The sequence below is a fragment of the Macadamia integrifolia genome, chromosome 9 (assembly GCF_013358625.1).
Source record: "Macadamia integrifolia cultivar HAES 741 chromosome 9, SCU_Mint_v3, whole genome shotgun sequence".
Taxonomy (NCBI): Eukaryota; Viridiplantae; Streptophyta; class Magnoliopsida; order Proteales; family Proteaceae; genus Macadamia; species Macadamia integrifolia.
The window spans coordinates 14,929,911-14,957,842 of record NC_056565.1 but is presented as its reverse complement, the minus strand read 5'-3'; the positions used below and the strand labels follow the sequence as shown (position 1 = coordinate 14,957,842).

Sequence of the window (27,932 nt, the reverse complement as noted above, 5' to 3'; positions counted from 1 at the left end):
CATGCCATTATGAACATATGAACATCATCACTAGAATCTGACATTCATGCCATTTTACTTGCCACATAAGCTTGACAACCACATCAATACTGTCTATCTGCCACATGCGCTTGTCACCTTATCAAACTCTGCCAGGCCATGCTTTAGACTTGTAAATGTTGCCAACAATAAAAACACTTTCACATACTGAACTGAACACCTATTACTATACAAACACTGCCAATATCTCCAATATATTTGACAATATAATCACCATAACGTAAACAACTATTAATAGCACATAGATTGTATTTTTTTTGGGTAAGAGGAAAATCTATTCAAAGAGAGGGGGGGGGGGGGAAGGAGCGCAAGACATTCTGATTACACAAATCAAGAAGCTAAGGAGTGAAAAGTGACTAATATGTCTTATACATCATTGACACGATCTTTCAAATTAGAGAGTGAACAACACCATTCACTTCTTTAGAAATATTAGAAAAGGAGCAAAAATGAAATTTAGATGCAAGGTGTTGAATATCCGAGACCAATCTTGCAACATAGAATAGCAAAGGGATCAATTGCGAGCTCACCAATTAAAGGAGAAAGGAATTATCAGATTCCACCAACATATGAGTTTTTGGAAGAATTGTGGATTGAGGCTGGAATAGAGAAGTTAGTTGCAACATAATTTGGAAGCGAACACAACATATATTTGATTAGAATCTCTTGTCCATAATGTTAAAGAAGCTAATTATTTCAACCTGAATCCGCTTACTTGTTTTAAGAGATAAATCCTAGAAGACATTTGCCTCGAAGCCCTCAAATTCCTTGGTAGCGCCATGTATTTTAGATGGTCCTTCACCATAAGGAACTTTGAGAAATGCATGAAATCGACTTTTAAATCTTGTTAACGTGTTAGGGCTGAAAGTTAACCTAGATTCCTAGAAGTTAATTTCTTGACCGCTGACATGACAATTGATTTCCAAACATGACTTTAAATCAATGATGTTTTGCAAATTCAGTTTGTAAAAGAGTAAACTTTCAGCTGCAAACAACAGGTGGTACATAGATTATATTCATGACATCCTTTGCCCCAACATAGAGTTTAACAATACTTTAACAATTAAACAAAAAAAAAAAAAGAAACCATAGTGATTTAAGACATTATAGAGTATGGGGATAACTTTCCCGCAACGTCAGAGTGCAATTTCTTTCTCGTATGGATTCTTTTATTATATTTTCTCTAAAATGTGAATTCCATATGGATGATATGGGTAGCATTGATGTGGCACACTAGCCCTGGGGAAGCTTCTTCCATACATTATTATTTGTTTGCTTAATGTATGTCAGAATGGGAACCCGAACATGGTGGAAATAGACGATTTTAAGAGGAATCAATGGAGACCAATCCGTACCCAAGTTCAAATGCTTTCAACCCTGACCAGGCCATTAGACCGGGTGGACCGTCACTGATCCAAGCCGAAATGGGCGTATCGCGCACGTACGCGGATTCTGTGGGACATTTCGGTTTCACAAAATCTTCAAACGATCGTAGAAGAAGGGGTTCGCCAGCTTGACCAAACCGAAGCTCTGAAGAAATACTCTGCCATCGCTACCCTCCTTCACAAAGATCTCTTCGTGTCTGAAGCTTCAGATATTCTCTCCAATTTACAGGCTTTGGATAGCTAAAGGTAGAATTTCTCAATCTGTTCTTTTTTTCTTTTTTTGATAAGTTTTCTCAATCTGTTCACTTTTCTTTTAAGTCTATTTTCCGTCAAATTGAAGTTTCCGTTGCTTTATCGATGTGTTTTGCTTCTGTCCTGCAAAACCCTAAGGTTAAATCCTGGGATTGTTCTTCCGAAACGAGGGGATTCTAGGTTGTTTGGCCTGGAGGTCTCTAGTTCTGTTGCCTTTGCTCTCTCTTCTCTCCTTGTTTTCATTTATATCAATCTCTTTGAGCCCTTGAGTTGGTTGATAATGGTGAATTCATGAACCCTTTTGAAAACTATTGTCCAGAAGGCTAATAATCGTTTGTGGGCACACTATTTGTTGTCTGGATTTACCATTGTTGAAACGATTACATTCCCTTTAGTGCGTGCAAATGACCATGTAACTTCCATTCGGAAGCCAATGGTTGGTTGGTGAGCATGTTGACAGCAAAACCAACTTGCCCACTTTCCCATTTTATGTTAATTGCTAATGAATAATCAAGTACCTTATCCCACCCCCCAAAAAAAAAATCAAGTACCTTCATATATTTGCTACAATCCTTTTCAGTAGAATGGCGGATGAAAATTCTTCTGAAGCTGCAAGTACAAGTGAAGGTAGCGGTGGAAGTTCAAAATCAACTGTTGAGCTCAACGTGAAGACTCTGGATTCACAGATATATACTTTCCATGTCGATAGAAATGTAATGTCTTGCTTACTTTCCTTGATTCGTATATATTTTCTAAAGTGTGCTGATAGTTTCAGTGGTGTAGACAATACTTTTGATCTATGGCTTGATGAATTGTTCATTCTGAAATCACACTGCTTCTACTTAGTGAATTCTATAATGTCTGTAATGCTTGACATGCGAAGAATGTACACCAAATAAGTGAGAGCTGTTGAAAGACCTCACACGCATGAATGCACGGAACTCGTGGTGATTCCCTTCTTTATTCTTTATTTGCGAATGAAATTGCACATGCGTTGCATGTGATGACAATCTAGAAGAATATCATAGAATTACCAACGTTTGTTATTTGTAATCGTTAAAATCTTATGTGTATATTGAACTTTTAATTTTCCAATCACCACGATAGTTTCATCTATGTATTTGAGTATGCATTTGGAAAATTTAAATATGTCTTGATATATTTACACAATTGATCAAGGGGGGAAGTGTTTCCTGTGGGGGAGTGCGGTACTTGCGCATGTGCGAGGGCCAATGGGTGAAAACAAGAAAGCATCCACATAGGAGTCAATTTCGCCCCCATGTGTCTAGGTGCAAGGGCCACACTCCCCCACGGAAAACATTTTCCCATTGATCAATTAGATACATAATTTTTCATATGTTCTATTCGAGGAACCAAATTTAGAGTATTAAATTTTGCATGGACATATATCAGTGATTTCTGAGAAGTCCTGCGGAAATCATTTTAAAACCATTGAATTTTACTCAGAGTTATCTTGTGCAACTTTATGAACTACTATTTTAAGGATGGACAATTCTACGAATGACTAAATGCAGTAGAAAACTCTCCAAGATGGTTTTGTAATTTCAAAACTTCTTTGGCAATCCGTCATGCTGTGTTGGGCAGAATATATTATTTACACATATAAAGTAATGTAAGGCTAGATTAATTAAACTAACCCCAGTCAGGGACTCAGGATCACATGAATATACCCACACATGTACTGGTCAGGTCTGATAAATTACAAGAGTATGTAATAGCAGTAGGCAAAATAGGTTATTTCAATCCCTAGAATTCCTAACAATATCCAAATACGGCCAATTACCCCAGCCCAAATATAACAATAGGCAGCAGCCTATAATTCGCAACACACAACAGATCTAGGGATCAAGAATCAGAAAATAATCTTCATTCAAGAACCATAGCAACATAAGAAGAATATGAATGAATTTACCATCGAACTTGGGTATGGATCATGGAAGGATTCAGTCCTCAAAATATCAGACAGAACTGATAGTTTAATCTATCAGTTCATGAAAGAAATCAGAAACGCAAGCCTGTTATGGTCCCTACAGTCTGCCTGAAATCAGCAACAATTAGAGAGATGTGTGCGGTATTGTAGAAGCCTTCAACACCGATAAATATACTCTGCTGATCTCAGACTTGGAGAGAAATAAAAATCAGAAAATAGAATCAGGGATTAGATCTCGATTGGGGATGAGAAGAAGGGGAAGAAGGAGGATAGAAGGAATAAACGATTGGATTGAGCATTTAACTCTCTCTTAGGCATCTCACCCACTCATATGGTCTCTCACCTCTCAGAAATCTCTCCTACTCGACTGCATCTCATAGCTCTCTTGATCATTAGATCAATTCCTTTTCTTTCTCAAATCATTGGATGCTGAGATCCAGCAGTTCTCCTTTATTTATAATAATATATTACATCAATTGGGTTTCTTTCTTGGGTGGAAAGAAAGACCCTTTGTCCCATTTAGAAACTAATTACAAAACAAAACTAATCCCATAATAAAGAGTCCTAGAATTTAGAAACTAGTCTGAAAATAGAAACTAAAACTGAATTCTAAAGTTCCCGCGCAAGGACAAAACTGAATCCCCAAGTTATCACTTGGCAGCTCGATCCCTTGGGCTGAAAGTCTCCACTCAACTGGCCTTCAAAGCTGCCTTCATACAGCTGGCCATGGGGCCCATGGGATATGGAAAATATCTTCCTCCAATGAAGGTTGGTCGATGGCAGAATGTGACCCAAAATATGCTGAACCTATGGGCTTAGTTTACTCCATAATATGGGCCAAATAGAAACCTGATTTGGAGCTCCATCTTAAGTACTGCATCATAAAGGTCTACTATGTAATGTGATTTTTGCCTTAAAAAGTACAAGTTGTAACCGGGTACTTATCGCTACTTAATGTTTCCTAACACACTGAACCTTTTAGATTTTCTCTTTCTGCTCTATGTTTATCTCCTCTTGATGGAAATCTAGGTCAACTGAGGAATTAGTATTGAAAAGCTAAAGGGAACTCCAGATTTATGGTGATTAGGAACCCAAAGAAAACCAGAATTTAGAAATTTCAATAACTCAGGAAGACAGATCAGATGGGCCTATTTTCCTGTTTTGAGTAATCTATTTTAAATGGAGTTTAATCCCACAAAATCTGATCTAGATCTGACAGTCAGATCTTAAATTATTATGTAGTCACAGAATTGAAAGTAGCCAAAATAGAAAACCAGACATAGTAACTGAAAGAAAATAGAAACTAGAAATCATGAAATAAAAGTCAGACTCAAAACAGAAACATGGACCAAAATTGGAGACTAAACTAGACAGAAATAGCAACTAATAAAATGGAAACTGAGATGAACAAAGAAACAATCAGTAGCTAACCAGCAATCACAGGATAAGAAGTGTTGAGAGAACTGAAGTTAAGGAACAAATTGAATCCTGAACAACTTGGATTGATGTAAAAACCCAAAAAGAAAAAAAAACAAAAACCAGTTAGACTAGTAACCTGAATCAATAAAAGGGAAAACCATTGAGGAATCTACCCACAGAATTATGATTTGATGAAGAAGCAGAACTAGAGAAGCGGCTTACTTATCAGTTGCTGGAATGGTAAACAGAAATTAACCTCAGTTGATAGTAGAGAAAAAGGAAAAAAGAAAAAAAAAGGAAGGATATGTTCAAGCTTCCCACTTGAACTGCAGATCTGGAATCTCACATTACTCCAAACCTGGAATCTAACCAGGCGTACTACATAAAACAGCAGGAATACAGAACTGCATCTCACAGAACTGAGCAAGCGCAAGCTGGAGTGTGTATCAAATTGTGATGAGGGCTTAGACACCCTTCTCTTATTTATAACTTTGAGAAACAACATGTAAAAGGAGATGCAGTTGGGCGTAGGAAGAATTGGGATTAATTTAGTTCCTTGATTTGTTTCCTTTATTGTTAATGTAGTGTGCGGTCAAGTTAGTAGGGAGATTCAATTTTAGATTTCAGTTGCTAATTTAGGTTAGTTTCTATTTTAAATTAGTTTTCATTAATTGATGTTATTTTCTTTAAGTAGTCATGTAAGACAATGGAGATTTCAGTTTTGATTTTTGAAGAATTGAAGTTTGATTAAAGCTTTTAACTATCGCTGCTGTGAGGCTTGCATATCCCTCCCTCCCTCTTTGATCTTCTTCTTCTTCCTTACTTTTCCTGCTGTATTTTTCCTTTTCGAGAACTACTCTGTTCTGGGCGGCACCCCACAGCCGAAAGAATCTTAGGGATCTTCCCCAACACAAGTCCCTTCAGTTCAAACTTGGGGGATAGCTTCACTTCAGTAAGGTGACCCATCTTCAGGGTTTTCTTGGCCGGAAACAGCCTCTTCTCCTGGAACACTGTTCATCGCTGGACCTGAGTTGCAGGTGCAACTGCTCCCCTTTGTGTGCTGTTTTGTGGCACCTACCTCTTGGATTCAAGAGAGCACTGGGTGCTCAGCCTACTCCTGAAATTTCATGATCAACCGACAAGAATTGGAGAAGCTACCTCCATCGTAACCCCCTGGTTTCTGCCCCTTACCTTGGCTGAAGGTTGAAGAAGAAGGTTAACCGTTGTCTCACGATTTCCCCTTTAGGTCTTATTTAGTTTTTAATTTCCAATAATACCCACCTTTCCTTCTTTTATTCTAATCTGTCCCATTCTTTCATTCACTTCCAAGTTTTCCGTTTCCACTAACATGGGCATTCTATTCACTAACCTGGCCATCTTTTTTGAAAATAAGAGCCTATGTACTATTTCTGCCATTAGCCCTTTGATTTGAGTTATCTAATACTTGGACGGGCCCATGAACGATCTGATTCCGATTTTTGGAATCCGGATCTGCATCAAAACTTCCAAATGCAGGTAAGGGAGAGCCCTGTTAGAACTCGGGCTCTTTAACTAATATAATCAACAAAAACAAAGCAAGCTGGATCTCATAGCTGCTACCCAGCTCTCAGAAACTCTAAGAAAATAGAAATAAACACATAATTTTGTTAATTTCGTAAAGGTCTTAAATCCTTCATAAGTGGGCTTATAGATTTGGCCCATTGCAATAGGAAACCCAAAAGTACTATGCACATGACATGACCCATATAACCAATAGGGGACATGAAATTAAATCTAACTTGAACCAATATTGAATCACAAATTCAGTTTGACCCAGAAAAACAAACCCAAAACAACACCTTCTTTTTCTCTTATTGGAATTCTGCATCAACTCTTTGGCTTAAAAAAAAGCTCAACCTTGAGTTTTGCAAAGTCGAGGGATCAATTTCACATTATGTACAGCCCATAATTGTTACGTGTCTAAGGGGCTTGATTGAGAAATAAAGTAATACTGCAAGCGCACGGGTCATGTGTAGCTATTGTTCGATCACAGGGAGGTGAGCTCTAGGCAGAATGTACCTACTAATGGGGTCATCACAAATTAAAGTAAACTATACTAACAATGTTGAAAGGCAAGGCTTAACTATGTTATTGAATTCAACATGCAATAATAAGGTGAACCTAAGATTAAGGCAAGAATGAATTAATGAACCGAAAATCATGCAAGCACTTAGGAATTAGAATCCACCATGAAATTTGCGAACAATTTACAAGCAATCTAGCCCTATATCACATGCTTGAATAGGTCAATAGGAAATATGAATTTTTAATCTAATATGTCCAATGAGTTATTCAACACATACATAGGATTAGAGTATAAGCAAGACCATATTGGAAGTTGGCAAGTACGCATACGGAATGTAATCAATTGCATACATAATTTTGACTTTGCAATAGGGTTTTGGTTACATGGAATTATAAAAACGGGCATCAATTACTTACAAGTTGCTCTTCATCCCATGGTTTCATCCAATCCCCAAGTTGCGGGATTTAGTTAACCGTGAGGATGAAGAAAGATGAAAAATAACTAAAAGATGAATAAGAAATGATATTGAATTAAATCTGAAATTAAAAAGAGAATAAAAAAAAATACTTTACTAAATATGTACTGTAGAAATCTAAGCTTAAGAACTCCAAATTTCAATATTTAATTACAACTCAAGAGAAAAGAAAAAGCTCATAAGAAAAATCTCTCTAAAAAGTAGTAATTCTTAAGTTGTGAATCAGGTTCCTATATATAGCCATATAGGATAAATAGAGAGTGTTAGAAATAGTTAGGAAAAGGAGAGATACTTGCAAGAGAAGAAAGAGGGAGAGAAAGTAGGAAACCAAGAAGAAATAGGAATGGAAAAGAGAAAGTTACGTATGGGAGAGAGGAGAGATATTTTGAATTTATATTTTTAAATTCTAAATTTCAACTTTAATTCCAACTTAGTCAAAAATGGTTTTTTGACTATATCTCTCCATCCTGACCCCGGATTGACTTGATCCGAAAATTAAAGATGCATCATTTTAAATTACGAATGCAATGAGCCCCATATCCAATATGTTTTGGAGAACTCCTTATCTTTCAAAATTACCATCATATCCTTACACTTCTCTTTGCAAACTTGCGCAAGACCTCCCTCGTTCGATTCTTCTTTGTTGCTCAATACTTGGTCAAAATTTTTATTTGACGTGAAATTCCTCCTTTGCCCTTGATTGCTTCAGTGAAACTTCTTCTCTCATCTTGCCCTTGATCACATGTGAGTCAATCCATGGGTAAACCGGTGTCTAGATTGCATTGAATCCTCCCATTTAGCATCTTTTATGCGCATGACCCTGTAACCTGCAAATGTAAGAAAATCACATTATGTAATCACTTTTATCATCGATCTAGAATCAAAATGCTCAATTAAAACGGTAATGGATGTATAAAATTCCAGCAAGTAGACAAACCACAAAACTTGAAGAAACTTGAATCAGATGCACCTTTCGAGGTGTGAGTTCATCCCATTACAACTCGTAGGACTCAAATATGGTAACTCACCAACAGCCAACACTAGATTGCATCAAACATAACATTTCAGAGGAAGAATGAGCAAAAAACTGAATCTGGTGGTACCAGTCAGTCCATGGGGAAACAAGCTGTACTCCAACCACTTAAACCTTCAGCAACCAAGGCCATGGGGGGGTGTTTTAAGGGGACCTTTGGGTGATTCTAGCAATCCTGGTCCCACCTTCAAGCGATGTTTGATGAGAGAGAAAGAGGGTCTGAACCAAAAAGCTGGCGGTACCCCCTGTTTTCATTCATTGTTCTTCAATCTGTCTTCATAGCTCAAATCTTCACCATTAAGTCTTCTAGTTGATGAGAGAACACCTTAAGAAGGTCTTCTTACATAGTGCAGCCTCTATTGGAGCCTCTACACTTTTAGGGTTCCAAAAAAAAAGAGGCACAATGGAGATTACAAGCTGCTGGTCGACTCTTAAACCAGTTCTGATACCAAGTTCAAATTAATGGAAGGGATCAAGGTGAAAGAAGAGAAGATGACAGGAGAGGATGAAGAAGAAGAGAGAGTGTGACAATTAGAGAATTGATTTCTCTCCCCTGTATTGACTTGCTTATAATATGAGGAGTTACATAAATATCCACCTTTCTAGCATGCCTAGGGATGTAAAAGATAAAAATACAATACAAGTTAATATAAAGTACGCTAAATACCCTTATTACATGAACTCTAATTACAACTTGCTATCTTTAAAATAGAAACTAATAAAATAGGAAGTATAGACACAGAAATAAAACAAGCTGGATCTCATAGCTGTAATCCAGCTTTCTAGAAACTCAAATAGAAATAAACACCTAATTTCGTGTAGACCTTAAATCCCTCATATTTGGGCTTATAGACTTGTCCCATTGCTATAGAAAACCCATAAATACTAAGCCCATGACCCTTATAGCCCATAGAGGACTTGAAATTAAGTTTAACTTGAATCAATCTTGAACTGTAGGTTCAGTTTGAACCAGAAAACTTAACCAAACTGAAAACTGCGCTATCTTCTTCTCTTGCTGTAATTCTGCATCATCGTTTTAGCTCCCTTTAAATTTCTCTGCCACTCATTTTCTCCTCTACCAGGTCTCTTCCTGTCTCTAAACATCTTTGTTGCAAGTTAATTTGTACTCACTGTTAGTGTTCCATGTGACCCGTCTGCTTCTGTTGCTTGAACTTCTTACTACCTGAAGACTCTGGGTCCATGTGTTGACCCAGTGACCCACCACCTAGTATTGGCAATGGGTGGGTAAGGTATTGCTTCTCAGCGACATACCTGTAGATCATTTGGAGATTCAATTTGTATAAATTTAGTAATATAAACTCAAAATAGACAGGATATTTTGTTACAATGACCCCATTAAGTTAGGATAAGGCTTTTTTTTTTCTGTTGTAAGAAAAATCTCCGTATTTTTACCATATTTTTTTTGCCAATGAAAATGAAGCTGGCTTATGTCAAAATTTTAATTGTTTTCATTTTGAACATTTTCAGATGCCAGTTCCATTGTTCAAGGAGAAAATAGCAAATAAAATTGGTGTTCCCGTTGGGCAGCAACGACTAATTTTCAGGGGAAAGGTCTTAAAGGATGATCACCTCCTCTCTGAGTACCGTATCCCATTATTTCATGTGCAGTGCTTTGTTTTTCGTTCTTTTTTATTTGTGAAGATTTAATTTTATCTTTTTCTAATTAGATAGAGAACTACATTCCAGTTATTAAATGTTTCCGTAGTTAATAAATTCTTTTACTTATTTTTGTTGAACATTTGCTTACAAATATTTCACTTTTTGAAGTAGGGCTAATCGTCACCGTTCTGATTCTGTTCATGTAGAGTCATATACTGGCTGTGTATTTCTTTATGTGGGTTAAGTTTACATGATCCAGCCATGAAACCTTTTCATGCAGTGTGCATGAGCTCATGTACGATGCTGGATGCAGGCTCGCCCCAGGGGGTAGGGGCAGGGGAGAGAATATGCTGAACTGATTTTCCTTGTATCATTATATTGTGACCCTTGGGAGAGAGCGAGAGTAGGTATCATTATGTTGTACCCCTTGACCATACGTAGATATGGAAGATGGGCACACACTGCATTTAGTAGCAAGACAGGCTGCCCAGTCACAGCCGTCATCTGGAACAGGCTCTGGAGAACCCAACAGGAATAGTGATGTTCATGGTATTAATCTTCCTTTACAGCTACTGAATAGTTAATGCATAGCTTGTGGTATTAATAGCTTGACTTTTATTTTGGACTGATTTTATTTAATTTTTCAGGTAATGATGCTAATGCTGGTGCTCCACGCAACCGGGCTGGACAAGTTTCACATAGTGTAGTTCTCGGAACCCTCAATCTTGGGGACCAAGGTGAAGGAGGTGTACCTGATGTTACTCGGGTATGCTCTTTTGGCTCCTTACTTGGTTGGTGGCTATCTTGTGTCTGAGCTAGACTTAATGCTGAAATGTCATTATTGGTGGTCCTATGCCATCAATCTGCACGATAATGCTTCATGGTTTTGACTTGTCGCTTTACTTTTAGATTATTGGGGCAGTGCTGAACTCTTTTGGACTTGGGAACCAGACTGCCACTGCTGGGGCTAGGAATGTGCCACCTAATATACCAGTGAGTGGCACTTTTTTCCCCTCCACCTCAATCTCTCTTTCTCTATAAGGCCATGGTGTTCACTTAAGTCCAGCCAAATCTAATGGTGTTATTTGTGTTTCTTCAGTCCAATGATTCTGCTCAGGCATCTCAAGGTGTTGAAACTGAAGGAACAAATAATTTTGGTGGCAGGAGCCAGGCAGAAAATCAAGTCCCTCCCGTGCGGACACCTCCAAATCACCCTTTCCTATCTCTGCCTCAATCTTTGCAATTCTCTATGGCAGGGGGCCCTTTACCTCCTCCACTACATGTGGTAGTTTATCCATTCTCTCCTCATGTTTCTTTCACCTTGTAAATGAATTTTTCTTATTCTTTCTGTGGGTTTTTGCTCTGTTTCAGCCCATTCCTGATTCTTTGAACACACTTTCTGAGTTTATAAACCGAATGGAGCAGGCATTGTCACAGAATGGTGAATAGCCTCACAAATTTTCTATACAGTTAGGCTGTAATTATGACCACCTATCTGTTTCCTAATCTTGTCTTGCTTTGGTTTTATGCAGGATATCAATCAAATTTTTCACCTGCCAATGTTGGGGATCCAGCAAGAGTAGAGATACCATCTGATGGGAGAGGATTGCCAACACCTGAAGCATTAGCTGTCGTTGCTCGACGAGCACAACAACTTCTCAGTGGTCATGCTGCAGCTGCACTTTCTGTATGTATTATACCAATTCTTAAAAAAATTTCCTTTGGTACCTTAAGCCAATCTGTCTTTGAAGGGTGTGTTTGCTTACAGTTTAAGTTGTTTGGCATAGAAATTGGAGCTTTTAATGTATCTTTCATCTAACTGTTGATGATCTCCTCCAGCAATTTATTATAGGGCAATCTTTTCTTTGATTTTCTCTTATTCAATTTTGCATTTTTTTTTGTTTAATACCATATATTTATTTGAACCAAGGAAAATATGAGTACAGACAATGGAGAAGGTGTTTCTCCGGTCTCTATCTGCACAATATTGTCTTCTAAAACTCAAGGGTACCTGATTACAAAATTTTGCTCAGTCGTCAGCTAGGACCTTTGGCAGGTAATCTGCTTCACAGTTTACACACTGTGCACATGTCCATGTACAGAACGAGCAAAGTATTTCTCTAACCATATATAATTGGATGCAATGTAAAGAAGGCACCCAAGTGGCAGTAGAAAGAGCCATGTGAACTAGTTAGAGAATCACTTTTGAACATAGGATGCTGTATACCAATGTCAAAAATCACAAACAAATACTTAATGAAGAGCCACCATTTTTTTTTCTTTTGATTTCTTTTCTCCCTGTGGTTACACCTTGAGATTTTATGACTTCTGGCTTATCAAAATCACAGAATAGGGAAAACAGGAGAGAGTCAGAAATTTCTGCAACTAAATTTGAACAGATTAGAATAGTTTTGAACTCCAGTCTATGGATCTCTTTTGCTGCAGAACAGTGCTGCAACTTTATCAGAATCTGATCACAGGACAGTGAGTTCTCGAATTGTCCTACTTTGATGAAGAAGCGTTTCTGTGGACCAGGCACGAACCCGTTTGGAAGCCTAGACAGAGACGAGCTGGGTCCAAATCTGGTTTTGGCCCAGTAGGATATATAGGCATTAATTTGGGTTGATATTATAATCTTGTATTTTATTTTATTTTGGTAGGAGTTGGACACGTAGGGGTCCTTTTAGTGTTAGTTTCCTAATTGAGTTCCATCTCTTTTAGAAAATAATTAGTAGGTTTATCTTATATATATATATATATATTTGCTTGTAACCTACAATGGGGATAGAGAATGAAATATATTGAGTTTGGTTTTGAGTTGTTTCCTGCATGGCCTGTTTACCAGAGCCGATCGGTGCTCTTGGTTCTCCTCCCCTTCTCCGACCTCTTCTTGCCTTGGGTCAGTGATGCAGATAAGTCACTTAATGAGCTTATTTTATTGCAAATAAGCCTTAGGTTGGTTATGTATGTGTTGGGCCTTTGATCCCATGGGTTTTCTTTGTAATGAGCCTAAAATATGGGTAGATATAAAAAATGAACATAGCCCTATCAAAATCACCCTGCATTTTACAAAAAATTGACCGCCTAGTGAATCAAGCATGACCTAGCTTCCATGGCGGTGCAATGGCGATGCCTATCGGCCAATGGCGACCGCCAAATCGCCTCCTTAGCGATGCCTAGGCGACGCCATGACAACTATGATTCCGATGGTTGATTGAAAGTTATGCTGTTGACATTAATTAGAAAACTTTTGACAATTTTCGATATCTTGAGATTTCAGCCCCCCGATGAACCTCAAATTTGGAGCAAAGGTCCCTTGTGTGATGCCCTACTATCCTTCAAAAGATGAGTCTCAACTGATGGTTGGCTGGGAAGTTATGCTCGAAGAATGAAAAAGGAAACTTTACGGAGATTCTCTGTAACAGCTTCAAGCTGAACTTCTGGTCTTCAAATAACTCTCAAATACTCTCTCACAAAGGCCAAAACAGAAAATAAGAAAGAAGAAAAGATAAATCGATTGAGGGTTGAGAAGGGGGAAGAAGAATTAGTGAATGGGCGTCTCACCCCTCTGTTTAGGCATCTCACCCAACTACGTCCCACAGAACAACAGCGAAAACCATCTTTTTGTTTAATTTAAACTTGTCTTTCATTACAATTGATGGGCTTTAAATAACCTTACATTTCTTGAACACAAAAGACATAACAAAAAAGGAAACTGATGCTGGAAATAAAACCTTCTAACTTAACTTCTAACTTGCTAACCAAGTAAGAGTAAATTAGAAACCAATAACTAGTGATAAAAAGGAAACTAACATAAGTTTAAAAATGGAATCTACTTGACTAACAAAATAGGAAACTAACTTGGACAATTTTGTCAAAATAGAAACTAAATCCTGGACTAACTTAGGCAATTTGATGGCTGCTGGAATGCTTCTCTTGAAGCTGCTTTTGCAACAATAAGGGATAGTTGGCTGCTTCTAGAAGATTTACAATTGAACAAAATCTGCAGGAGTTACTACTCACGTGAACAGTAACTTGCGAACAGTGTTTCCTTTTGGGTTGGTTAGATGGGACCAAGGTGGGGGCCAACATTGGACTTGGTTCAATGTGGCCAACAGCCCCTTGTGCAAGCTTGATCTACATCAAGGAGTTTTTGCATCCCTTAGTGGCCTTTTCCTATTTTGTATCGAGATTGGATGCACAATTGTAAATTCTTGTGTACATCCTCTTAGATTCCTTCTTCCAGTGTCCATGTGGTGCAATCCTGGGTTCGAAAACACCGTTTAGGGTTGCTGTTGGTCCACCCAAAGAAATATAGCCCAATTGTAAGGAGGTAATGGAAACCTGGCAACTTGATAATTAACCAGAACTCTCAAGGGGCCATGGGGTAGTATAAAAGAACAAAGGACACAAGGGGATTTATAATTATTTAACAGGCGAAAACTATGAATGAAAGTAAAATAAAGGACACAGTAGAAATAAGGAAGAAAGGAAGGTAATTTTGGAACCAAGAGATAAGGGTTAGAATTAATCCACGACCTGTGTTTGTCTTCACCTGTGACAGACAGTCCAGTGTCAAGCAGATAGGGGTTTGATTGATAGAACTCCTCCTTTGGTTCAGGTCGCCAATACGAGTGCCGTCTTTGACGAAAATCTTAGGTCAATCAGAGTTATATCGAGATAGTTCCAATGAACTCTTCTTTGACCATTTTTCTGTCAATACAGAACAGGGGAGTATACCCTCCAGAATATCAGAGAAAGATGGATAAAGAAGAATAAAAGAAACAAGAAGGAAAGAGGAAACATGGAACTGAACTGGGAAGGGAGGAGTTGTACCTGAAGGGAGATGGGGCCTGAGTCAGAGAGAGATGGAACTGACCCGAGAGGATGAGCCGCCCTGTAAGAAGAGCAGTGAGGGAAAAGAGAAACACAGCCAACAGCAGGCTCAACAAGTTACTACAAATCTACTATATTCTTCATTTCTTTCAAATCTTAAAACTCCATCTTAGGTAAATGTTCTATAAATAAGAATAGAAAAAAAACTTATAAAGTATCTAAAACAGAAAATACACTTAAACAGGAAATTTCAACCCAATCAAAGAGCTGCCTTCCTACGTATCCAACTTTGATGGAGGAGCTGCAAGACAACATACACTAGCTAGCCTACTGAATAGCCAGAATCGCAATGATCAACATACACAGAATCAGTGGACAGAATGTAGCAATTGCATTAACTATTCTGGCCAATAGATTAGGCTGATGTCACAAAGGAATGAAGGTCCTTAAGGGTAGGTTATGCACCTAAAATATTAGGTTCATCCACTGGTTGGATTGAGAGAAACAGTAAAGTACAGAAAATACTAGGTTAAGAACACAGAAAATAGAAAGTACCGAGAAACTCATGCAGCCCTCGATCCAATGGTCTGATGGAGTTCAGACTGGGATCAAAGGGGACAGAAGGATTAAAGTATCGGTATCGGTCGTCGTATCGGTCGGCCAAAATTAAGATACGTATCGGAGGGTATCGTATCGTATCGGAGATACACTAAGATACGCTAAAGATACACACATAAATGGATAGGAAACATTTTTTTAAATACTTTTGCATAAAGAATTTGTTAAAAAAAGCTATTGATAACATGTATTATGCATAAACACTAAATTGAGGGTATCGTACTAAGAATTCAAGGTCTGTAATTGTCCCATAAATGTAAAATCCTTGTTCCCAACCTTGATTTCCACTTTAGTTAGAGAGAAATATGGCTGACAGCAATTTGGAACAAAAACCCTTCAAAAAATCGTTTTTTTCTGAAAAATTACCCATATTGGCCATTATATGACCGTAGCGCCGATACGTATCGATACTCACCGATACGTACCGATATATATATATATATCGATACTCACCGATACATACCGATACTCATCGATACGTACCAATACATACTGAAACGTACATTTTACCTCAATTTTATATTTTTCATAGAGTCGTATCGAGGCATGTCGTATCATATCAATGTGTATTAGTGGTGTATTGATGCATATCGGTATGTATTGTAGGATATATATCGATACGAAATGATTTAAATAATTCAATGTATCGTATCGGTGTGTATCGTATCGGTCAACTAAATTTAAGATACGTATCGGAGGGTATCGTATTGGTATCGGAGATACTTAAAACCATGGGACAGACAAGGAGGGGAATAACATATTAAAAACTCAGATTCATCTGATGGTTATATGTGCCAGAATCAGAGAGTGAAGATTAAAATGTATTGCTATTAAACAACTACTCTTGTGGGAACTTAACTGGGCTGGAAGCTTCAGAATCGACTAGACTTTGTAGAACAGAAAATTCAGGCATAAAATAGATACTGATATTACCTGGAGATAGCTCACAACAGAGGAGGTATGATTGCCGAACTTTTGGACAGAATATCAGTTGGAAACAAAAGAAAAGAAGAAGAGAAGTAGAAGGAATAGGGAAGGGCCTCTCACCCATGGTCTCTCACCAATCACTGTCTCCTACAGCAACTAACTCGCTCAGCACACTAGGCAAAGCCTCTTCTTTTAAACACCAAAACCGATGGAGAGATTCCCCCTTCCTTGTATTTATAATATTGTAAAAGTTTAGAACTTCAGATTACAAAATTAGTAACCCATAGTGTGCATGGGACTTGAAGGCTAAGAAACTAACTTCAACATTACAAAAAATATAAACTCAACAAAATAGAAACTCCTAAGATTCTGTTACAATGAAATACAATTTACTTTCTAAAACTGAAAATAGAAACTAGATGATGACATCAATAAGATCTTTCATTGAATATCCCCAATGGGGCCCACAAATATCTTCTAAACTTGATCTTATCTCAAGGCAGCAACTCCTGAATTATTTCCCCTGTAATGGCCACAACAACAACAGCTGCTGCTGCAGCAGCAACTCAGCCTTATCCCAATTAAATGGGGTTGGCTCCATGGATCCTAGCCCTCCAAAAAGAAATGGAACACTAAAGAATACTAAAAAATCTTTCATTATGCCATCATTATATGCATCTAGAAATATCATAAACAACGTAGTATACAAATAGCACCAACCATATACAGATCTTTAAACAGTATTACCATATTCCACTTCTATAAAATGATAAAATTACTTTAAAGGTTTGAAATGTATAGTGATGTAATGAGCTGATAGAACACATTCCAAAAGGCAAGAATCCTAGAGAAGAAACTGCACACAATAGGATCTAGGCAATACTTATGATGTGGCAAAGCTTCTATTCTTGCAACTGCACCTACCATGAAACCTTCAACTTAATCCATCTAGGCTCAATATGAATGTATTTCCCCATGGTTTGGAATCAAGTTTGCTTTCTTCAGAAGCACCTACCCATGCAGCCTTCATCATAAACCAACTAGGCTCAAATTGAATGTATGCCCTTTTGGGCAGTGATGTATTTCTACCATTCCTTCGTCTCCATTCAGTGCAAACAACAACAGCAACATAGCCTTATCCTAGCTAAATAGGGTCGGCCACATGATACGAGACCTAAGTTAAGCATGTCCTTCCTCACCTCTTTTCCTATGGTTATTTTAGGCCTGCCCCTGTCACTTTTAGTTCTTCCAATCTGAATCAAATTACTCCTCCATACTAGAGCATCCCAAGCCCTCGGTGAACATGGACATGCCACCTCAATGACTCTCTTGTAGCTTATCATGTATCAGAGTTATACCCATCCCAGTTCTAATAAGGCCATTCCTTACTTTATCCTTCATAGTTTTATCACACATCCATTTCAACATCCCCATCTCTACTGGACCTAGTTCATCTATGTGACGCTTCTTAATTGCCCAACATTCTGCACTGTACATCATTGCTGGTCGTATGACAGTCCTATAAAAATTTACTTTAAGCTCTACAAAATACACATCACACAACACTTTGGACGCTCCTTTCTACTTCATCCATCTTATTTTAATCATCTAGGAAGCATCATTGATGCAGATACGCACTCATGGAGCCATCCATACCCATCTGGGTATCCAAACGGATATGACCCAGATCCATATTTGGTTATTTGGTATAGTAGGATTTTAGGAATTTGATTTATTTAAGAATATTGTCTTTGATTTTATTTTATTCACTTTATTTTAGCAAGTTGGGTTCATGTAGAATTTAGAGTCTTAGTAGAGTCGGTTTGCTTAGTTATGGTAGTTTTCTATTTTAGTTGATTTCTTTTTCTATGTATTTTATTTTCTATAAATTGGTTGTAACCGATGGAGAACTTAGAATAGAAAATATGAATAAAGTTGAGTGTTTGTGAGGCCTATGGGCGTGTGTGCGATTATTCTCCTTCCCTTTTCTTAGTGCGATTTATCCCTCTCCCCTGCAACTCTGAGATCCATCTCAGAGATTTCTTCCCTTCCCCATCGGCACCCCATCATTCATCCTTTATATCATTATAATTGCTAGGAAGTCCTTAAAGGGAAGAAGCTTCATCTTGAGTCAACTATAGCGGGAAGAAGCATGATGGACTCGAGATTAAGCTTCTTCACGCAATAGTAGACCTTCTAATCAAATAACCATGGTCACTCGAGGAGGATGTGACACACCTTCAAGGGTAGGACATCACATTGCACTGTATTGACCAATCCCCAATAGAATATATGAGAAAACACCTTTCATTGGTTTTTAGATTGGTGTTGTTCACCTAAGAAACTTTGTTAGGGTTAGGATGTGGTTTTGTCTTTAATCTCGAGCTTGGGCATCTTCAAAGACGATGTTGGTACAACTACAACTATTGTTGCATCTCACTTTGGTCTGGAAAATGCTGTTGCAATGCCAGTCATCTTCGTCAGAAACTGTGTAGCCAAAAGTGGACGAAGAACATAACAATGTTGCTGCTTTCCTCACTATCACTGTTGTTGATCTCACTAGGCTTACGATCACGCTTTGCCTCTAGAAGTACTTTCTTGTTCCTCCATTGCTACGTTTGAAGCAATAGCCATGAGTTCTTCCTTATTATTGAAAACAATCAGATGTTTAGGACATTAAGAAGAACAATGAATGGTTGTACCCCTTGCATTTGAAGCACTGTATCTCAGCTCTTGGTTTTGAAAGGGGGTTTGTTAGAACCATGCTGAGATGGAGAGAAAGGGTGCTTTGGCCTTGGAAGATGTCATCGATGAACCACTAACCTGTGAGTTGCTAAATGACTTACCTTGAGGAAAAGGCTGCTGCTACCTGGAACTATCTGCAAAAGTCTTTCAAATGTAGGGCCTATTCCTTTTTCAATCTTTTTTCTACCTAATATACCGCCTTTACGGCATTCTTCATTGTAGGTAGTCTACTGGATGCTAGTGCAACACTTAGCTCGTGATGCAAGCCATTGTGAAACTGTGCCACCAATACCTCTTCTTCCCCCACAAAATTAGATCGAGTGGCTTAGTAATAAAATCTAGTTACATACTCCTCAACAATCATGTTGTCCTGTGACTTCTGTCTTAGCTGTGAGAACTTGAGGTGCATGCACTGCTTGTAGTTGGTAGGCAAGAATCTCTGGTCCATGGCCCCTTACATCTCAGCCCAAGTGGTGACTAACCCGATGCCTCGAGTCCGATTTTGTTGTTGGTGTTTGATCCACGAGCCATACCCTTCATCCACTGAGGTTGAAGACAAACTAAGGGCGGGTTACCTTGTTGCTGGTTTTGTTCTCACAGCTGAGGTGCCTTTTGAGTATGGGATTCTTTGGTTCAGTTCGCTTATAGAAGTACTGTCTTTGACCACCTTACTGTCGATACAGCACCGGGGAGTAAACTCACCAGAATATCAGGGAAAGAAGAAAGTATAAGAAGAAGGAAAGAAAAAAGAAGGAAAGAGGAAACATGGAACTGAACTGAGAAGGGAGGAGTCGTACCTGGGTCAGAGAAGAGAGGAACTGACCCAAGAGGATGAGTTGCCCTGCAAGAAGAGTCAACATGTCACAGCAGCTCTACTAATTCTCCAATTCATTCAATTCTGAAACTCCAGTGTAGGTACATGATATATAAATAAGAAAAGAAAAGATTTATATAGTATCTAAAACAGAAATGGAATGTCTTAGACTTAGGGAACTACGGCCTGATTTGGTATGGTTTCTATTTCAATTTCATGGGGTGATTTTCATGAAGAAGAGTGGTGTTTTATTTTTAACATGCAATTACTGCTTTTCCCATCAAATTAACCATGTGGGCATTAAACAGCAAGCTGAATGCAATTTCAGTTCCGAAATTGAAAGAACTTCTCACCTATTTCAGAATTTCAGCGAAATTTGATTTCTATTTCCCTGAAATAAGGTGCAAAACTCAAACCAAACAAAGAGTGGTGTTTTATTTTTAACATGCAATTGCTGCTTTTCCCATCAAATTAACCATATGCGCATTAAACAGCAAGACTGAATGCAATTTCAGTTCCGAAATTGAAAGAACTTCTCACCTATTTCAGAATTTCGGCAAAATTTGATTTCTATTTCACTGAAATACGGTGCAAAACGCAAACCAAACAACTTCCGAAATAGAAATTACCCTATGAAATTGAAATAGAAATCATGCCAAATCAGACCTGCAACTCAATCATAGAACTACCTTCTCACGTATCCAACTTTTTACCAAAATTAAAACCTAATAAAATAAAAGAGAAGATTGCATGTTATCCCCCCAGTATAGCAATAAAACCTAGTTAATCCTACCAACCCTTCTTGGACCAAAAATCCGTGCTAGTTCTGTCTTAGCATAGGCTTTTACAGTGGGTTGTGTTGGTCCATCCATGTATGCACTAATGCATCATCATGCTTTGGAAGTCCTAGACTTTTTAAAAATGACTTAGATATCTTGCTTCATTCTTTGAAGTGAGTTCGTTAGTAAAAATAGTGATGCATCACTGGCCTTGACAATAAAATTAGGATGCCATATTTATGACTTAACAATTGAATTGAATCTTATAGGACAAGCTTCACAGAATCGGTGGTTGTCATACACTCAGACAAAAGAGGCACAAAAGAAAAATATTCTATAAACTCAAATCTATTTTATTAAAACCAACAATTCCGATGTCAAAAAGGTGAATTCTTATGGATCCATCCTCCAAAGGAACCAGACATGATAATTGATCATCATTCAGCTTGAACAAGAATCTAAAAAAGGCAATAGATCTATAGAAAGATCCATATCCACACATATATTATATGACTCGATAGAAAGTCTTCCGGTTTGTCAGACCTGGAAGTGGGAATATTTTTTATGTTGATTTGTGTATAATGGATGGGAAGACTCTATCAGAGATATAGATTCACCTGCTTGTCAAGTGGAGCCTTTGGTACTTGGATCTTCTTGTAAATTGGGAAGATCTACAATAGGTAGCTATCCTCGTGGAGAGAGCGATGTGTATGGACCAGGTGATTAGAGATGCAGCTATGTGGACTGCTAGTCGGGCCTGACAGGTGTTATCACACCCTTCTCAAAGGAACCATACATGACACACTCACATCATACGGCTCCGTACCGGAATCGGACCTCCCCTTTCCTATGACCAACAGGTCCTTGAACCAACCTGTCCTTGCATGGAGGTTCCTTTTCATTCATTCATTGATTTAAGGTGGGCGGAGTCCGCTTCCAAGTCCAAGCGCTAGTGGAAGAAGCTAGTTGCCAGAAGCAAACTTTTGGGCCAGGAAGGAGCAAAGAAAACTATAGGGTGGTGTACATTAGCTTCCATTTTCTCACTTGTTGGCTTCAACGTATCTTGCTTACTAAAAGAAAATGAATGAAGGAAGAAGGAACGAAGTGAAAGACTACAGAGGCATTCCAGGCCAGTTACAAGAGTACGAGTACAATACAAGTTATGAGCGACAGCGAAGCCAAGCTGGATGACTAAAGTGATTTAAGACTCTCTAGGAAATTTTCTGGAACCGAATTAAGTGGGATAACTAAATTTGAAGTTACTGCGAATGGTAGCTCAATTTAACTGTTTAGGAAAATGACAAAAGGTATGAAGTAACTAAGTTTATAAAATATTTATTCTTGTGATTTCCCTGGGAAGCACATCTTTTTGGTGAAGGGGACTGATGCAGTGTTAATTAGGTAATATTTCTAGGTGCCCATGCTTCCACATGTTCAATGCGGGATTATTTGGTCACCAAGAATTATATGGTAATGAACTCCATAAAATATAAGATTCTCCATTGTAGAAAGACCCAAAGTACTGATCATAAATTACAGACTTTTTTTTTTTTTTTGGGATGGTGGGGAGGGGTGCATCCGTGCATGTTATCATCCTTTAATTTTTATGTATCTGCTATTATCATTATGTGGTAGCTGTTCCTGTGATCTTGGTATTTTGTTGCAACCTAATAGCATATGTAAGTCATTGCTGGGGAAAGGATGGTATAAGTGCATGAGTTTGCCGATCATTTTAATGGACACTTGTTTATTCCAAGATCCTCAGCTGTCATTTTTAGGAACTGATTATGTGTTAATCATAATTGGCCGCAACTCTGTAGCATATTGCAGGACGTTTGGAAAGAGAAGGAGCTTCTGCTGATCCTGCTGTACGCAGCCAAATTCAGACAGAGTCAGTGCTAGTAGGACTAGCAATGCAACATTTAGGCGCTCTTCTTTTAGAACTTGGTCGCACAACTCTGACACTGCGTATGGGGCAGTCACCGGTATGGTCTTCTCCTTTCTCTTCCCTCTATTTATTATTATTATTATTATTATTATTATTATATTTAGGACTAATTTTGTATTAACTGCAGGCTGAATCTGTGGTGAATGCTGGCCCTGCAGTTTATATATCTCCATCAGGGCCAAATCCTATAATGGTTCAGGTTAGTTAAAAACCTTCTAAAGATGTATTTTTATGTCAAAGTCCTTTATTCCAGATAATCCAGTGATGATGTATGATGAAAATGTTGAACACATGCAGATGCAGGAAAATTGAAGACCGACCTTTTAGTGAATCTCATCCATGAGATGTCCTCATAGGAAAATCACCTGATTGTTACCCTCTTAACTGTAGTTTTATTGTTCCGACTTACAAAAAACTGTTAGAGTTCTAGCAAAGGAAGATTGATAAATCATATTTGGGTATGATTTGTTTTCTGCTGTCATTGGAATTTCATCTGTGAGCTTGAATGGTGGGAACCTGAGCTTCGTGTATACGTTGTTCATCTATTCATACTGGAAGTTAAATTTTCACCTTTTCCAATTTTATGTGCTTATTCTTTGTTAAATATGGTTTAATTTAGACTTTTTCTTTTTTCTTCCCCAGCCATTTCCTTTTCAAACCAGCTCCCTTTTTACTGGTCCTCCTGCTACTTCTGTAAATCAAGGAACCCTTGGCACATTTGGTCCTGGAGATGCCCCCAGAAACGTAAACATTCATATACATACTGGTGAGGAAGTTGCACTTTTTAGGTGCATTTGATCTTTCAATTTTTCAGAAAAACTGATATTTATTACACCTTATTTGATAAACAGGTACGGCGCTTGCACATGGTGCATTATTAGTTGGTACCAGGGCAGCTACTGGGGAAGGCAGTCAAGGGGAACGTCCTAATGGGACTGGCGCGGGTGATTCAGGTCCTCCACGGGTACTGACTATGAGAAATGTCATTGCCGCAGCTGTTCCTTCCCAATCCTCTACAGAAGCAGCGAGTCATATTCGAAGTGTTTCCTACCCGGTCCATGCAACATCTCAGTTGACAAACTCTAGCACTATGGCCCCTGGACAGGGTTCTGGTGGGACTGTATCCAATGAAGCACATTCTGGTCCAGGTGTTTCTGTTTCACAGTCACCTTCTGAATCACTTTCCTTCACCAGTGCTGTGGATGAAATAAATACACACCTCAGAAATCTTGTTGATAACATGAGGAGAGAAAATCAAGCTCCATCAGGTAACTTGAAATCCAATACTACGATAATGCAGCAATTTTCCAAGTGGATATTTAATATGTTCATATAGCCAAGCCAATCAGAAGCTTCAACAATTGAGGGTTCAACCAGTGGATCTGACACAGGAGATAATGCAGGGGAATGTCAACAGGAATGCATTGTAGCTGATGAAACTCGAGAGGCCAGTGTATCTGGACGGGATTGCATTTCTGAAGCAGAAGGGCTGCCGCTGGTACTTTTCTGCATGGACTTAACCTAGAACTTCTGTGAAATAAAATTTTGTTGATTATGAGAATTTGCAGGGTGTGTAAAGAAACTTGAATTATGGTTATATCTCTAACAAAGGTTCAAGTCTATGATTAAGTTTTCAATATTTTGTTGTAGTTCAACTAAAGCAGGAATTCATGGTGAAGCCTAGATTTAAAATCTTACTAACAGATGCCTACTTATTTTCATTTCGTTATTTTGGTGGTTTCTACCAACTGTAGATGAAGGCTGAGAAATTTGATGACAAGAAGCCCCAACCTGAGGGAGCCTCTTCGTGCTGCCCAAGTGGAGAATCAACTGTTTCCAGCAAATCAGTGCTTGTTTCAGAGAATGTCACAGGATCAAGCCCGAGCCATGATCATACCAAGAGTGCTGAGACCGTTCCTTTGGGATTAGGGCTTGGAGGTTTGCAACCCAAGGTGAGGTTCATATTGTTACTTTTTTTTTTTTGGGTTGGGGGGGGGGGGGGGAGAGCTTCCGAAGGGAAGGGATGCAGTCTCTCCCTTGACCTTTGGAGAGGAGAGGGCAGATAAAACAACAAAAAAGCAATAGATATATATCGTATTGGTATCTTTAAAAGGGCTACTATATGATAAGGTTAAAGTATTAGTCTGTATCGTATTGTTTCAGTATTGGTGGGTATTGATACAATACGTGATACCGATACTTTAAACCTTGACTAGAGCCAATTCTAAATATTAGTGCATGGGCTGAGTAAAAATATTATTCATAAAGAAAGTGAAAAATGTTGTGCCTGTGCATTATCATATGTAATTAATATCTTCTTAGTTCTTTTCTTAATTTGATGATTGCCCTAGTGGTGTTTTTTTTTTTTTTTTTTTTGGGTTTAAATATTGGCCTAGTTTGACATGCCTTTTTTTTGTTTTTCATAAGTAGTTACAATTCTGAGCATCTGATTATGCTTGGTAACTGTTGTTATGTTGTCTAGATTTGTGAGCATATGTGCCTCACTTAATGGGGCACAGATCTCTCCTTTTCATTCTTTTTGGATCTTTATTTGGTTGTTGTGGCTTCTTATAAATCTTACTTTCCATATGTGCTTAGAGACGAAGCAAGATAGTAAAATCGCAAGGGAATGATGCTGGGGGAACATCTGGTGCACCTCCTGTCAATCCGAGGCATGAAACCGTTGCCAGTGGGCTGCAAGTTTCGCAGACACTTTTGTCCCAGGGTTCAAATGCAAATAGGAATGGCACAAGTGGTCCTTCTGTGGGGCAACTGCCTTTTGTGCTTGGACAGATTATGGAGAGTATGCCCTTAGAAGGGCAGGGTTCCAATGGTCAAGTGGATGTGACTAACGTGATGTCTCAGGTTCTCAACAGCCCAGCTCTAAATGGTTTATTGGCTGGTGTGTCAGAGCAAGCAGGGATTGGTTCACCTGGCCTCTTGAGAAATATGTTAGAGCAATTCACACAGAGCCCAGCAATGAGGAATACACTTGATCAGATTGCTCAACAGGTTGAAAGCCAAGACATTGGCAACATGTTTTCAGGGTTGGGTACTGGCCAAAGTGGCGGCTTGGATTTCTCTAGGATGCTTCAACAGATGATGCCAATTGTGTCCCAGGCTCTTACAAGGAGTTCAACCCAGCCAGAATCTCTACACACTGTCAACCCTGAACAGCAGCCACAATGTAATGAGCAGAGGTCAGCTAATGATGGCAGATCAAATGACGGGAGTTCTGAGGTGCGTCTTTTCTGACATCTTTAATTGCTCCCACTCTCTATGCCTGAGGAACAGGAATCTATGAGTTCCTGGAGATTACCCTACAAGCAAGCATGGAGATGGTCAAGACATGCAAATATTTTGGTTGATGTACCCCCGGCATATGTGCCTTCTTTTTTTTCATCCCTCCTTTCTCCTCGTGATTGGGCATGTAGTGCAAATTCTTTGGTTCTGATACAGCATTGATAATATTTTGGTTGATATACCCCCTGCGGCCCTGCATATGTGCCTTCTTTTTTTTCATCCCTCCTCTCTCCTAGTGATTGGGCATGTAGTGCAAATTCTTTGGTTCTGATACAGCATTCTCTCTTTAACAAGTGATTTTCATGAATATAGTTTCAAATTACAAGATCTCATTGATCTTCGCAAATTTTAAGTCCTTGCTTACATGTTCCTTCTATTGAGATTCAAATTACAAGATCTCATTGATCTTCACAAATTTTAAGCCCTTGCTTACATGTTCCATTTATTGTATTTCTAGTTTTTGGTTTGTTCTTCGTGTCCAATATGTAATTAAATATGTGGTCCCTCTCTGTGATTCGGCCTGCTAGTGTGAAGATGTGGGTTCGAGTCTGAGATTGACCACTTTGTGCAAAAAATGGAATTCCTGCAATCACAGATGTACACCATAAATATATTTTTTATTTGATTCTCTGGATTAAAACGACCTTTCACAATCTACTATTGATGGTTTGAAGTGGGACCAATAAATGAATGGTACCACCCTCCCTGTTCTTTCAACAGTGTTCTGGTTTGATGAATCCCTGGCCCTGGGTTTGCCTTTTGCCATATTTTTCCCCTATGATATGAAAGATGGTTAGGAATGGAAACATAACCTGCTTAGATTCTGACTGATTTTGATTTGGATTTTGACTGGTTTTACTTGTTATGTTTAGCAGATTGACCTCCAGCAGACGGCAGTGAGGATTGAGCGTGGTGATCCACCAGCAGCTGTCTTCCATTCTGTGGTTGAAAATGCTGCCCGAATGTACAGCGACGGAAATGGTTCTGAAGATCTTGTTGAAGAGCTGGGCAGCAACAGTGATCTTGCTAATGTATGTATTTCTCATTTTTTTTTTTTTTTATTCTTATATTTTTTTATCTTCCATATATTTATATGGCATGTCTTAAAGTATGCATCTGTCATTGTAAATTGGTTCCATTGTGCATGCTCTAAAAGAGAGGGATTATCATGCAAACTACCTCATATCTTGTCTTCAATGGTATTTTCTGGTCTATGAGCTCAAAAGGGCAAGGTGTCTTGCTTTGACAGGAATTTATGGAGATGTTATGCCGCAATATCAGTCAGCGACTTCAGTGGGATTCTAGATCTGCACACTGACCTTGTCCATATGGTATTTATTTTAGCAACAGCCATTATTTTATTTTATTTTATTTTATTTTTTACTCTTATACTCCTTTTTTTTTTTCCTTTTAGTGTGCACTCTTGAACAGAGACCTTGAATTCAAGCCTACAATATTTAAATATATCATTTATAGAATATTGGACAGTTTATTTTAAGAAAGGTAAGTGTGGGGGAAGGGGGAAGGGGGAAGGGGGAAGGGGGAAGGGAGAAGGTAGAGCATCAAACGTTTCTTAGGACATAAAATTGTAAACATTCAGTACATTTGGTTGGAGGTCATACTGTCTACAGTTTTGGCATCCTTGATTTTGACATCGTCTTCATGAATGCTGCATAGTTTATCCCATATTTCCGTGGCAGTTTCGCAGCCAATGGCTATGACA

General features: G+C 38.5%; 1 protein-coding gene across 4 annotated transcripts; it reads left to right on the top strand.

Moving 5' to 3' along the window:
- The first annotated feature begins 1,514 nt into the window (after positions 1-1,514).
- Positions 1,515-27,861, top strand: LOC122089239 (ubiquitin-like domain-containing protein CIP73). 4 transcript variants are annotated; one of them, XM_042658813.1, is made up of 19 exons: positions 1,515-1,670; positions 2,257-2,389; positions 10,108-10,225; positions 10,681-10,788; positions 10,887-11,005; positions 11,149-11,232; positions 11,339-11,524; positions 11,611-11,680; positions 11,772-11,926; positions 22,779-22,943; positions 23,034-23,105; positions 23,549-23,672; positions 23,758-24,174; positions 24,310-24,404; positions 24,661-24,858; positions 25,505-26,146; positions 27,082-27,240; positions 27,459-27,540; positions 27,624-27,861. In XM_042658813.1, exons 2-18 carry the CDS (start codon positions 2,261-2,263, stop codon positions 27,525-27,527), a joined length of 2,910 nt encoding a protein of 969 aa, XP_042514747.1. In that variant the 5' UTR covers positions 1,515-1,670; positions 2,257-2,260; the 3' UTR covers positions 27,528-27,540; positions 27,624-27,861. The 4 variants fall into 4 exon arrangements, with proteins under 4 accessions (XP_042514747.1, XP_042514748.1, XP_042514746.1 ...); XM_042658814.1 differs by having other exon boundaries at positions 2,260-2,389; positions 27,459-27,861; XM_042658812.1 differs by having other exon boundaries at positions 1,516-1,670; positions 27,459-27,861.
- Positions 27,862-27,932: the final 71 nt, after the last annotated feature.